General features: G+C 31.1%; 1 protein-coding gene across 1 annotated transcript; it reads left to right on the forward strand.

The window, feature by feature from the left end:
- The first annotated feature begins 598 nt into the window (after nucleotides 1-598).
- LOC125067261 lies at nucleotides 599-13,875 on the forward strand. Its single transcript, XM_047675745.1, has 5 exons — nucleotides 599-881; nucleotides 8,247-8,355; nucleotides 8,766-8,912; nucleotides 11,200-11,371; nucleotides 13,598-13,875. Exons 1-5 carry the CDS (start codon nucleotides 762-764, stop codon nucleotides 13,749-13,751), a joined length of 702 nt encoding a protein of 233 aa, XP_047531701.1. The 5' UTR covers nucleotides 599-761; the 3' UTR covers nucleotides 13,752-13,875.
- The last annotated feature ends 1,914 nt before the right edge of the window (nucleotides 13,876-15,789 follow it).

The raw sequence follows: 15,789 nt of genomic DNA on the forward strand, positions 1-15,789 counted from the left end.
TAGTGACGTCATATCGACAATTCGAAGAGTCAAGCTTTTCGCATTAGAAAATTTTATCCTAATATTATTATTGCAAATTCTTGTTTCTTTAATTTATTTTTGTGTTTAGAATTGTAATCTATGGATTCGTTTTGTTTTTATTCTCCCAGAATTACAGTCCTGTTAGACACGGCTTAGAAGGATAGACTTACATTGAGGGTGTAACATAAGCTGTTGTGGTTTTAAAGAACCTACAGTTTAAATTCTGAACCGGACTACGTCCACAACCATGTCTAGAAGTAATTGAATTCTTTTGAATTTACTATGACATATTAGTTATTACACCAACCTTATCATTTACGTATAATTAAGTTTTTGACTGATAATTATTTTGTTTATGAATATTTTGTATATATCATTATTAATTTTTATTGTTTACACACATAGTTTACTAATGACATTTAATAATTAATTATTCGAACTTCAACTGTCAAAAAATCGTTCTGAATTCAAAACAAATTATGAGTCACAATACCTGATAATGGAATTCCGATCGCGTCCCGGCAGCCATTAACAAATGTTCCATACAAATTGATAAGAATTCCCTTATGTTAGTCCATCATTACCACTCGTATGAATAATACGTCAACAACTGCCGTGATAAAATAAACACATTGACAGTCAATATTTTTTTAAATTCTTATTCCTGCAATTTTTTTAAATATTTCTTTAGATTAAAATTGGCAAAGGCGTTACAATAGTGTTCTTAATAATATAAAAAAATGAGTCGCGCCTTTGTTTGTTTAACTGTGCTCGTGGTGATCAATTTGGTGAATGGAAGAATTTTTGACAAACGAAAATGCCCAGAAGTGAGAGCTGTACCGCATTTTGATTTATCTCAGGTAATATTACATATGCATTAAGAATTATATTTATAAAAAATAAAAATAAAACTTGAATAACGAAAGTATATTATTTTGATGTTATAATAAATACATCATCGACACTTTCTCTAAATACATTTGGAGAAAAATAAAAACATTTTTTTTGTTTATTGTATTAAAAAAAAACAAATATAAATGTTAAATTTTATTAATAGGTACTTAACGGACATCGTAAATACGCTCAAGGCATATAAATGTATCCTAACATTATTTATGTATTCTAGCATTATTTATTTTCAAAGTATTTAATTGATCTAGAACATTCTGAACATAAATATTTCATTTTTGAAACAAGTCATTGGAAATCAGTTTGTGTGTAGGCGCCGGACGTGTGATTGATAACAGTGTGACTTTTTGTTGCGCACTACGCTTAAAGTATTATGCTAACTATATAACTTGGAAATATATGCAATCATTTGAGATATATACCAAACAAACGATGGATGGATTGTGTGAAAGACGATATGGTTAGAAAGAATGTTACTTGTGAGATGACGTCCGACATAGAATTATAGAAGAAGAGGACATGCTGCGCCGACCCCAAGTAAAATTGGGATAAGGTTAGGAGGATGATGTTTTGAGATATATTAACTATACAACTAAATGTATTTCAAAAAATATATTATTTTATTAAACGAAGAAGTTTTTTATTTATATACACATCACAGAAAAAAAAATAAGTCGACTGGTAAATAATATAACGTAATTCGCTTTAGAATATGTTTGATTTTAAGCATTTTTTATTTATATAGACATCAGTTAGTATAGACTGGGGTTGTATTTAGCCATCATCGACAGCAATACATTCCGTATTTAAATAAAAACACTTTTTTTTTTTATATATGTCTATTCTTAATCAAAGAAGGTTTTATTACCAATATTATTAATTTATTCCTACAGTAATGTTGCTGATTCTGTGGTTCTTGCTTTTCGATAATTTTACGTTCCGATGCGATGGTAGTGGCAGTGGTAGGTGGTGAAAATACAAATATACTTGAAAAAATATATTTCAAATTGTTTATGTTAATTTTTTATTTTGTAAGAGAAAATAGTTCAAACTCTTAAGAAATTATTAACGTTTTATTAGATATTTTCAATTAGAAAATAGTGAAATCAATGATTTAAAAAAGAAAATAACTTATACAATTAAAGTATCATTTTTAATAATTACAAATATATTTAAAATTGGGTAGGTATGGGTACGAAATGCTCATTTCTCTTTTATAACGCGTGAACATTATATTCGTTTCGCATTTAAATTTTAATTAATTATATTAAAACTTGATAGGCTTCATTAAAAATCTAGAATTATGATCGAAATATATTTTTAAATTACGAAACATCTTCTAATAAAACGTCAATAGGATTCCGTAATGAAACATTAAAAACCGTTAATCTTACGATAAGAGAAACTTCAACTATATTATTTTATAATTAAATAAGAATAAATAAGTCTATATTATACATTTATATTTAACATCAAAATAGTCATCGATATTTAGTAGATATCGATTTTAAAATTAAACGTATACTCGTATCATATGATTTAAGCTAAGCTTAAAATGCAACAACATTTTTGAAATAACTCTGTGAAAAACAACAAAAGCAAACCATAAACCTGATAAATATTTAAGTTTATTTTCTCTCTGACCGAAATCATATTGTTAAGAACACTTAGGTACAATGCATTCATGGCAAAATTGTAGGTACATTGATTCCTTATCTCGGTAATCGTTACCAGATATACTTAAAACCTTTTTAACCAACATGACACATAGCATCTCTTCCTTCAAAAAATAAAAACAATTAGAAGAATTAGAAGCTGAAAGCATCCTCCGATTTCATTGTTATTAGCTTTTTCTAATCAAAGGAATTTTTTTTAATTCGTTAAGAATATTGAATAACATAATCGTGAGAATTCTTGCCTTATTTTTGCTTAATATATTTTAAGATACTTTTTAACGAGATTTTTTTAATTGTCAAAAAAAACATATCGCTTAATAGATCGCTGTAGGTGGAGAAGAATGGGCCTGTGACACTTTTCTCTGCAGTTACAGGGCACAGGGGGTGTACGGTTTCCGCGGCATATTTATCGGTAACGCCCAATTAAGTAAGGTCATCGAAGTATATCCGCTACCATCCATCTTAAGTGTTCCAGATATTCATAGCTAAAAAGACAGAAGATACTCATTTTATAGTATACAATCAAGAAGACGCGCCCTTCCACGTAAAATTGATCATCGGCCTGCATTAGTAGGCGTGCTCGTGCTGACAAGACATCGTAGTGTGCGTGACAAATGGGATTATATAAAAATAATAATTATTATTATTAATATGACAATTTAACATGGAGGAGCGCGCCTTACGAGTGAATAGATTTATACAATGTTAAGGGAATTCTATGTTATTGTTATGTAAGATGAGACATTTTCTTTGCAATAGTAGTATAGTGATTATAAACATTGAAATTAATTCCAGAACCTTCTGCTATTTAATCGATTCACACTTTTCTTTTTTTTCAAATTGATGATAGCTTTTAGCTTATGGCTAGATTTTAGGCCTCGCCTCCCCATTATCTGGCAAGAGTGAGAGTAGCTATAATTCTTAATGATTAATTGTGATATGGCTAATATATTATGGACCACTTCGAGGTTACCGTTAGATTGACATAGGTATTTTAAAATATATAGATATCAATATTACAAATTATCATTCATAATTTGAGTGCAAAAAATACCTTACTGCTATTAATCTTGAGCCGAGGTAGCCCAGTGGTTAGAACGCGTGCATCTTAACCGATGATTTCGGGTTCAAACCCAGGCAGGCACCACTGAATTTTCATGAGCTCAATTTGTGTTTATAATTCATCTCGTGCTCGGCGGTGAAGGAAAACATCGTGAGTAAACCTGCATGTGTCTAATTTCAACGAAATTCTGCCACATGTGTATTCCGCCAACCCGCATTGGAGCAGCGTGGTGGAATATGCTCCAAACCTTCTCCTCAAAGGGAGAGGACGCCTTTGGCCCAGCAGTGGGAAAATTTACAGGCTGCTAAAGCTAAAATGCTAATGCTATTAATCTTGTCTTATTTATAAGTATTATCTTAGAATTGCAACATTTTCTTTAAAAACTTACGTTACGTAGATTTGTATTTATCTTCTTTATAATAACAAAACAGACCCTCTAAAAATATGTGAAAATTATTAAATGAAAGAAGTATTTTAGTAAGTATGTATTTTGATGCTCGTAAATCCGTTAAATAAAACACTTAATCAGTATTATCAAACGAATATATAATTATTATTTTTGCTAAATAATTCTTGTCAACTTTGGATAATGTTTATCTAGACTGCAAACATACAAAGTAATCGTAATCACCATTATGGTAAATTATAGCCTTACTTTCCTAAGAAGTCCAAGTAGATAATAAAAGTATGCCACTAGATGGCGTTGATTTGTTTTTTTCTGTTTCTAAATCACGTTGTCTAGATTTTTGTAAATATCATATAGGCTTATAAAAATGGTATTTATATTAAATTATAACGTAACATCTCGCACATATTATTCATCAACGATTAAGGTAAGGCAATTACGAAATGTAGTTCCGTTGTGGATGAAGCTAAAAGCCTGAATTGTTGGTAATATAATACAGAAGTACGAAATTGTTTAAGAATATATTGGACAAAATAGAACGCTACACGAAAATTTATTGTTGAAATTAAATAATTTATCAATCAGATCACACTCTACTTATTCGGTGCATTTCGTTTAACAAACATTCCGAGGAGTTCGCGATCATTCTCTGCAGAACATTTCACATAATAATCACAATTATGATAAGTTTTCACTATGTTCTGCCGTCTAGCGGTCCAATGTTAACCGTGCATAAAACAAATGACGATCGAGATATTCAGCATTCCGTGACAACTAACCACAAATTATAACAGATGAAAATCGTGTAACATTCAGTGCCGCCTACATAAAAGTAAATATATTATGACGAAAATTCAAAATTCGTGCTCCTTGAGTAAAAAATAAATCAAAAACAAAAGTTTATAATTGCTGCGTTGGTTTGTTTTGAAAGATTATATACCTACTATAGTATATTCTAATCAAAGATGGAAAAAAGATAAACATCTCTTATATTTACGTATGCCACGCGATTCGCTAATAGCTCAGCTTTATTTATAAAACAACAATATTCCACTAAACTACTTATATTCTAACTATTCGTCGTTCCAAACTGTTTACGTTTAAATCGTTGTTCGTTTTTATTTTTTCGCAAATCCATACCATTTTTCGCATATATGGAATATGTCAGAGGTTGTTTATTTAGCTTTTGTCTTGTTGGAATAGACTGTAGTATGAGAGTACGAGAGACGTATTTTTTTTAATTATTATTTATATATTTATTTATTTGTTTGTTTATTTATTTATTGAAAAAGTAACATCATCACCTTATCACTAAGCACTTAAAATTAATATCTGATGTGGGTAACATTCAAATTGATACGTCTTTAAAAGTGTAAACAACATTATAGTCGCATATACCGCATCACCGCGGTAATCAGCCGGAACGCTGCTTTGCCCGGGCAAAGTCCGCACTTTACATGGTGAGGCTAAAGTAAAATACGGTTCGGTGGCATGATTAATGTGTCATAAGATACGTTTTGATATCCCACCCTAGAAAAGAATGTCAAAGTGAGAACCCGCACCGCTAATATTAAACAGTATAACGGCACAGTTTACATTAGCATAGTTAGATTACTGGTTCAGCTAATTTATATTTAACGACATGTTTATATAAATGCACAGTGAAGATAAGTTATGTTGGAATATCTTGGCAAATATTAACCGGATATATTGGTATAATTTTTCAAAGAAAATTTCCTTTTTTTTCAGACATTCTTAGGGATCGAAATTAGGTCGCAGAAATGGTCCAAGTCTTAACCTAAATAATAAATGATATATTTTATTTAGTTAAATAATGATAAATATTTTAAATGAATTTAAATCGCGTATATCAAATATTTTTATCAATTTGATGTCTTATTTAGTGTGGTCGTAAACATCGAGAGTGTCATAAATATCATTTGATATATCTTTTCCCAAATATGTGACAACATCGATTTTAGACTGATATCAAAATACATTTATTAAATTAAATGATATTAGCATTTATTATAATCCGTATAAATTAATGTATGATCTTTTAAACCGTGTTCGTCAAGTTTGTTATTGATTGCTAGTACTACGCGTACCACGCCTTTTTTTCTTATGCGTTTATTCAAATATCTTTTAATATATCCGCTCCACTGGTCTAAATATAATAATTTATACGGCAATTTTATTAACGGAAAATGCTTTAATTAGTTTATTAATTATTATTGATTAGAGTTCGCTTAATGATATAAAAATGTAGTTCTTCCTTTCCTCTTTACCTTTTTATTTTTTGATCTTAAACGTGATTTCCGTGGCGGTAAGTCAGACATCAATATAAAAAGCAAATACTTTTAAATCTATACTAATATTATAAATGCGAAAGTTCTCTCTCTTCGACTGTCTGTTGCTCTTTCAAAGCCAAACCACTGAACTGATTTTGATAATTTTTCTACGAAGTAAGCTTGAACTCCAAGGGAGGACCTAGGCTACTTTTTCACATCTGACGACCAGCCCTTGAAATGAGAGCGAAGCTGCGAGCGACAACTATCATATTATCTGATAGTGGATTAATTTCTCGTGTCTTTGTGTCCGCAGTAAATCTTTAAACATAATATACAACTGTTAAAGGAATGGGGGGGGCGTCCAAAGTAGACAATATTGTTTTTAACACAATAACTCTATGAAATACATCGTAGCTTAAATTTGAATAATAAATCAAATCAACTACTTCTCAGTAAATTATCCTCATAAAGATATTTTATAAGATATCTATAATAATTACGATGATTTATAAAAATATTGTGAGGAGTGACTGACTTACGGAATTTTCTGGAAAAAAACAAATTGTCATATCCTGAGTCGCGGGAAGAGCTAGTATTATTGTATAATGTATTATGCGCTTAGTATAATTTTCACAATCTGTTATAAAATAATATAATCCTTTTAGTCGAAAGTGAAATTACTCTCTTTGCAATGTGACTCATTGTAAAATGTTACCAGCGACGCACGACAATAACCTTTATCTATAATGATATAACCGTCATTATTAAACGCAGTACTCAGAGTACATTTCCAAGCAATGAAACAGAAGTTGTGTAATGTATGCAAATTCATACCTAGAAATGTCAGCTTAAGAACATCCGTAAGGCTTTTGTATCTTTAATTTAGATTTTTAAAATTTGATATCCTTCTATTTGTTTTATGATTAGAACGCTGTCTAATATTTCGGCATATGTTTTGGTTATGCTAAGAATTATTTTGAAAACGAAGGAAGCCGAAATGTTGTTTAAATTAAAAAAAATACCCAATATTATTCGGCATATAACGTGGAGAATGTTTTCAATATTCATCAATCCTTTGCTCACAATATCTTATTTATTATAAACATTTATAAAAACATATAGTGTTTGGCATCAACATTTTCATTAATCACGAATTTCAAAGTATTATTTCTCAGAATGATTATGGGCCCCCAGCCGATGCGGGGTCCCTGGGTAGTTCTCTACACCGTCTAATGGATGTTTGGGCTCTGCTCATTATTTATAATCAAGATAAAAAGAGCTTTTGTTCTATATTTTAAACACTTAACTCCCATGACAATACAAAGCTAAGAATATGACATAGATCAGTTTTAGGATGATTTTGACAATCCGACCAAGAGCACAATTGCTTTGGCACCGGCAGTGTTTTTAAACAGAAGCGCTGTAACGTAACAATTCGACGACGTCGAATCTGAATTGACTAAATCCATATCGATTATGAATTTAAGTAAATTTTAATCACTATAGATAATTTTGAAATATGAGCAAGTTATAAACCGATTCACTAGCTTTCTTGTTTGTACAAGACTCGACTCAAAATTATATATAAATTTAGTAAAATGTAACGTACTCACCTTTTCCGATTTATTTATTAATTATTTCAAATTTTATTCTTGTTTCATATTCTAAAATCACTCTACTAATAAAGTAATTATGAACATAATATTACTATTAATCTTTAAGTAACTTGAAACGTGTTTTTTACGCCTTGAGCCAAAGTTAAGCAAAACTTGTGCTTTCCATGATAACTATAAAATATTTTCAGGCGCTTCTAATATATTGCACATTATTAAATAGGTAAAATATATTTTAAAAATAATTATCTCTAAATATGATTTCAGATGCTGGGCGATTGGTACGTAGTGGAATACTATGCTAGTGCCGAAGAAGCGCTTTCTTACAGCTGTATGAGGGCTGTTTTCACGGAAGATGACCATGTTCAAGCTGAAGGTAATATTATACTCTTCAGTATGTACATCCTTAAGAAGCAATCAACCCGATTCAAAAATATTATATTATTTCTGTTTAAATTGTATTGCGCTCGAAAAGTGGTTTTGATCATAGATATGCTTATACTGTCTTCTTTAATATGAATATCTGAATCTTCTTCAAAATATTTTCTAATATGAAAACCATATATATATACAAGAACAAAAATTTCTGGATGAAATTACTTCATAATTGAAATAACGTTTAATTACAATTGTCTTTACCGTTTCATATAAATAAATAAATTGTAAACATAACTTAAAGTTACTTAAGTAACTTATTTTTTAGAAATTCCAATAATACATGAAATAAATAGTAAATATGTCTATCATTATGAAACTTATGATAATATTAATTTTGTAAATTTTTAGACGGTTCCATCGAGTGGACGCCTGGAGTGACGATGAACTTCACGTACCGCTTTGCTGATGACCCTCTCGGTGAAAATCTATTAGGAAATATCACTTGGAAAGTTGATCTGAATGAACCAGCTCATTGGACTCATTCTGAAATAACATGTAAGTTTGTTTATGATGTTATATATATATTTCGATAACATATCTAAAAATACCCTTAAAGTTTTTCAATTTCAATACGAACGTGATTTTGATTAAAACCATGTTGAAAAATTTACTAGCAATTTCCGAAAATTCCAAAAAAATGGTATCTAATGTTACTTATATCTTAGATAAAGATTACCGTTTACGGAAACATTTATTACGCAGCACGCTAACTTCCATTATTGTGACGTAATTAGCAATTCTACAAATAAATTTGCATATTAGTTTATTCATCCGACTAAATGTACCTGTCTAGGATTTAAATTAACTTTATGGACATAAATAAACTATAAGCATCATTATACCACAGATTAGTAAAAAATGCGATTATAAATAACTCCATAATTTCTTAAATAACTTCTCCTTCTTTTTTTTCTTCGATTCACCAAAATAATTGACTTCATTATCTATTCTAGGCTCTAGGTCCATCTACAAACGTACGATCTACTCATTAGATATTCTATTGCCACACTATTTATATTTCTGAGGTCCAATTAACAGTCAGTTAGCGTTACACATGTGGGCTAAGCCTCCTTTCTTCTTAAGTGTGGAGATTTGGAGCACTCTTTTCACTTAGTGATAGGGCTTTGTACTTGATGATAGCCCGTCTGGATAGGTACCACCAACTCATCAGATAGTCTACCGCCAACAGCAGTACTTAGTATTGTTGTGTTCCGGTTCGAAGTATGAGTGAGCCAGTGTAATGATAGGCACGAGTGACATATAATCTTAGTTCACAAGATTGGTGGTACAATGCCGATGTAAGGAATGGCCGATATCTCTTACAGCGCCATTGTTTATGGGAGATGGTGACTACCAGATGCTAGTCCGCCTAATACTACTATACTTTAAAAAATCAGAGTTTCTGATCCAAAGCAGCGAGAGGATACATTAATGACAGATTTTACTCGACACGTACGGTTTTCCTAATGTTGTTTTTAAACAAATTAACACACACGAAAACTCGGTGATGCCTATCCGGTGATGTAAATCTTACAACCATTTTGCGTTAATATATAACTACATAATATTATTATATTAATGTGCATTAGTGTAGTGTAGTGTAGCCGAGATGGCCCAGTGGATAGAACGCGTGCATCTTAACCGATGATTTCGGGTTCAAACCCAGGCAGGCACCACTGAATTTTCATGTGCTTAATTTGTGTTTATAATTCATCTCGTGCTCATCCACATCATGAGGAAACCTGCATGTGTCTAATTTCAACGAAATTCTGCCACATGTGTATTCCACCAACACGCATTGGAGCAGCGTCGTGGAATATGCTCCGTACCTACTCCTCAAAGGGATAGGAGGCCTTTAGCCCAGCAGTGGGAAAGTTGACAGGCTGCTAATGCTAATGTGTAGGTATACGAAAAAATCGTGCTAAAATAATGATTTAGGACGTATTTCAAATGTTTCATCATGACAAGTCGATTTTTAACAAAACTGACATTTGTTGTGACATGTGTTTTGTTGACATGTGTTTTTGTTGACATTGTTAAGTGTGACTTCGTAATAAATAAATATAGATTAGTAAATCTATTAATACATTATGATATTCCAATCAAATATATGCCACTGCATATCAAATAGTCAATCGGATCTCGATAATAAGGTGTTTACACAAAACATTTAAACATATTTAATATCAATCATTCCTAAACTGTAAAATGAAACTGACTTTAAACGATTAACGATCGTAGGTCAATATTGTACTTGTAAAGGTGTGGCCTTACATCAAGGCATTGCCGTGAAGCAAGAAGGATATGATACTTGTTTCTTCATGAGTTTCAGATTACAATGAAATCGATTTCACAATTCGATAATCGGTTCCAATTACCATATGTTATTGAAGGCTAAGAATCGATTGGCATAAATATATTTCCAGATATAAGTGGTACATGTGCGTTTTAAACTAGCTAATTATTTTTTTATAAAATTTTAATATATTCTATGGGCGTGGTTCGTTGAATCATTTGATTACAATTTAAAATTTATAATCCAGGAATTCCTCGTTTTCATATTAATTAGTTTTAAGGATATTTATAAGTTTCGCGTTTTAGAGTACTAGGCATAACAATTATGTCTTCGGCCTTCGTTGGCGTTCAAGCTTGCTTCATAACAAATTAAATTAAATTCGGTTCAATGATTAGACTGTAAAACACTAACAGATACACATGTATACTTTCACATTTATAATAATAAAATAGATGTAAAAAGCAATATTATTATTTGTATTTCTAGATGATGGCATCTACAACACGTATGTACTGGACACGGAATACAAAACTTGGATGCTGTTGCTCCATTGCGCTGAGCAGCGTGAAGGTGCGAGATATCTCAGCGCATTCGTGCTCTCCAGGAAGACTACATTGCCCAAAAATGTTATGGCATATTTAAGGGATAAGTTGCCGAGGTAAGTATATTACTAACACAAATATTTTTATCTAGTAATTATCTCATTGATCTTAGATAAATAGGGTTGTCCTATAATAAGTTATTGGGTTTGAAATAGTACTGAAAACATTTGTCGTGCTTTTCTTGGTTGTCTGGAATTTGCATCCCATCGGACTATGCTCTACAATAGCTTGTTCAAGCTATGTTGTCACGCTCACGAGTGAGATTGCTTGATAAGAATAATTGAAGCCGCAATTTGGCTACGTCTTTAATTTTCTTGTGAGAAATCGTTCATTTCAAACTAATTATTTTTACTATATTATGTACATAGTACCTATTCATAATATAACATCTACAATGATTATTTAATTTTAGTTTTTTTAATGCAAAAAAACTTTGAAATATTTTAAGATCGAAGTAAAATTAAACAAGACAACGAACTTTCAAAATAAAATTTTATTATAATTAGACATCACTCAGATGTGATTAAAAATCCAATTATTATCTGACGAAGGGCTCATAATGAGAAAATGATTGATGGATTTAGTTCTTGAGCGAGTTGATGGTATTAGATTGTATAATAGAAATCCATCACTTAGCATCGGACATTTGTATATTATATTGGAATTGATGGTCTAAAGTAAAGAAAAGAAATATAAGGATTTTAATGAAATTTAGTTGTTTAATATAGCGTAAATATAAGAACTAAGACCCAAATTTTTAAGTTCCTTCATTTGTCAGTAGGGAATTTATGATACTATTCAAATTGCAGTAGATTATCTCGTTCATCGTTATTCAAAGTCTAATGTCTCAATTATTTATTCAATATAGAAGCTACACCTATTGATCGTCAAGAAAAAATATTCTACCACCAATCATTTTTTTTATAATTAAATTAAGCACGCAGTTTTGTTCTATAACGAAGTAGTTGGAGTATTTTATACACTTAGTGTTGACGGCTGTGGGTGATAGTGACTACTTACTATCACATAGTCCATTTGCTCGTCTGCCTAACTATATTAAAAAAAAAAAACAAGATACAGAGTAATAAAAACAATTTACAGCAACACAGAGTAAATGATATTAATATATAGAGCTCAGTTGAGGCTATTGATTTACTAGACTTATCCGAATTACATGTCAGTTCTGGTATATAAAAAAAATTGATAGTGGTGTCAAATTTCATAGATAAGTTTTCGGAAAATTCTAAATAGAATAAAATAAATCAAATCAAGTATTTTAAACTAGCGACAACACATAAACGGTCGACTAGAAGCGACATTCAGGTACCTATTTATTACGTAAGGGACTCGGTCGGTTTTATTTATTAATGAGGCATGCGTAGGCCGTAAAATTGGTGCCTTTATCTTTTTGTACGTGTTTATCCATGAAATATTATTTTAAAAGATATTAACCTTCAGTGTATGTTTTTAAAATAACTATTAGAAGTGAGGTAAAACGTCGTGTATGTATAGTACATGTATACATGTAGATGTAACATTGACTACCTAGTTCGTTTAGTAACTAGATAAGGTCGCAGCTCCAGAGGTCCTAGGTTGCAACCCCTTGTCGGACCAATAAAAAGCTATTGGTATTTGTCTATTGGAGTCGGGAAGTGTAAACTCCCATGCCTCTGAAAGCACGTAAAGCCGTTGATCCTGTGCCGGAACTCTTTCCGGTCGTGTTGGATTTCAAATTCAACATATCCGTCGAATTCAACGAATCCGTCTCGTAATCATGAGATTGAGGAAAGTGCACCAGTGTTTGTGCATACACTTGGTTGTTATAATATGTCCTACGTAGTTGGCTGGTCTCTCTTTACATAGACAGCCGTGGCTGAGACCTGAGACAGGTCAGGACGACATCATCGAGATATAATAAGATTTAATTTAGTTTAAATTTCTCTGTTGTTATTTGACAAAAGATTATTATTTTAAGTAATATTGCTGAGCATAAAATACTGCTTTAACTGTTATTTTTATCGTTTCTTATTAATTATATGTCCGAGATAGATGTACTTTTTGACGATGTAAGAAATATTTATCCTTTCACCTTCAAAACGCAGTTAACCAGGCAACCTAAAATGTTATGTCCTTGATGCACTTAATAAGCTTGCTCACTCGCCCTTCAAACACAAAAAAATAATACTTAATAAGTGCCTGTGAAAATTATGTTACAAATTTCTAATCGAGTTGAAAATATAAACATCAACTATTAAATTATAAATGATGATGTTACTTTTCAGATACGACGTAGATGTCAAGTACGTGTTTCCCATCCAACACGAAGATTGTCAGAACAAACCAGCGAAGTTTGACTACTCTCCCATCCTTGTGGAGGTTGGCAGTAAGTCACCGAAGAGACCCGGCGTCACTTACAAAGTTGCCTTCGGACATTGAATGGAAATCATATTATTTGAAATTTAAATATAACATTAAATGAAGGCTATTTTATCATTAAAATAATTACATACAAAATTGTTATGTTTTTTATTTTTCCAAAATATACATATCTTTTTCATCTATCATTAAAATATATATTTTTTTTACTTTTTAGCTTAAGTATTTAAAATTAAACTTATATTTTTTTCAGTCTCAATAACAGATTTTAAAAAACTTTGTGGTAAAATTATCTTAAATTAATAATAGTTTTCTTTTTTTTATAAGTTTAGAGCCTAGCACGCATTTTAAGTTGTAATTCCTTTTAATTTTACAAGGATATATCTCACTCACTCATTGTCACTTGTAAATACATTATGTTGAATAATACGAAACTTCGTAATTTATTTGAGAACACCAGATCACTTATGACAAAAAATATTTCGACTATTTATATTTTGTGTCGAGATGGCCCAGTGTTTAGATCGCGTGCATCTTGGCCGATGATTGCAGGTTCGAACCCAGACAAACACCACTGAATTTTCATGTGCTTAATTTGTGTTTACAATTCATCTCGTGCTCGGCGGTGAAGGAAAACATTGTGATGAAAAGTGCATGTGTTTAATTTCTACGAAATGCTGCCACATGGGTATCCACCAACCCGCATTGTTGGAATATACTCCAAGCCTTCTCCTCAAAGGGAGAGGAGGCCTTAGCCCAGCAGTGGGAAATTTACAGGCTGTTAATATGTATATTTTTATTCGTGTGTTAACCAACGGTGTAGGTTATGAGATATGAGATGCTCCATTATTTTATACTTGTAGGATGCATTTGAAAATTAGTATTAAGTCAAGTAATTAAATAAATGATGAACAGATAATATTTACATGAGTTTAAAATTTAAATATAATACTATTTAGTATCGTTTTCTCTCAAAAGTTGAACTGAATGGCCATTTGAATAACCCGACTGCGTTTATTAGATGAGGATGGCACAAGATCAGCCATCCTGGAGTTCCTTGGCTTGGCCTTTGTCTATCAGTGGACATCTTCTGACTGACTTGATGATAATGATGTATTGAATTTTTGTTTTTAATTAATTAGATCGGTATATGCAATTTATTTTTGATATTAAATCGGACAGATTAAAAATAAATAGATTGTTTACATGTGCTGTGGAGATGAATTAAAGGTTATAAATTGACAAAAAAATAAGTAAAATCAAATAGATCAGACACGGACTCTTGTCAAATGTGAACAGCGAATGGAATCCCGGTATACCGATCTCGCATGCATTTTGTGCGGCTAAGCTCGGGCAAAAAAATATCGTCGACACGGATTCCCGTCAGATTTGATTTGTGAACTACTGAAATTAATGTTTGTTGAATAATTAAAAAAAAAAACAATAAATAAAAAAATATATTCAGAAAATTCAATAATAAAATAATTTACCGTAGAGGCATAGGAGTCGATCTTACCCCCAACCCGTGCCAATATATGTTTCATATCAATGACGAAAACAGCGCAAAAAGTACGTATAACTTATTACGTAACTGATATTGTAATACAATAATATCAATTATAATCTCCGTTCTAAAACAGTATCAAAAAGTCCCTAAACATTTAAAACATACAAATATTTATATTATCCTACACAACTTCAATTGTAGTTGAGTAATTCAAAGAACAGATAGGGCATGTACATTGTTCCACAGTATAATTAGTATGCCGGACCTGTATGTCTGCCTCTAACACAATAAGTAACCACGAACTTCAGTGTACACGTTCGCGATGACATTCAAACTTGACCGTGTCTAAAACAACAATATCCGAGATAAATTATAACGACCGTTGCAAGCAAAACAATATTCAACATGAATTAGAATTTTCACAATTGTAACGAGAGGTCATAGATTAAAAATTCTTAACAGATATTACATAAAAAAATATATATATTTAAATCCTTAAATACTTCTTTATAATTTACTATATTTATTTTGGATATTTTTCTTGAATGCTATAAAAAGAAATCCATTGCCATATGTCATTTGTTTTGTATA

This window comes from Vanessa atalanta, chromosome 11 (assembly GCF_905147765.1).
Source record: "Vanessa atalanta chromosome 11, ilVanAtal1.2, whole genome shotgun sequence".
In the NCBI taxonomy this organism is placed as follows: Eukaryota; Metazoa; Arthropoda; class Insecta; order Lepidoptera; family Nymphalidae; genus Vanessa; species Vanessa atalanta.

Excerpts from the sequence above, each read along its gene's own strand:
- LOC125067261 (XM_047675745.1), top strand. The coding sequence starts at position 762 with ATGAGTCGCGCCTTTGTTTGTTTAACTGTGCTCGTGGTGATCAATTTG. Across the intron at positions 882-8,246 it reads CGCATTTTGATTTATCTCAG|ATGCTGGGCGATTGGTACGT; the intron begins GTAATATTACAT and ends ATATGATTTCAG. Across the intron at positions 8,356-8,765 it reads TGACCATGTTCAAGCTGAAG|ACGGTTCCATCGAGTGGACG; the intron begins GTAATATTATAC and ends GTAAATTTTTAG.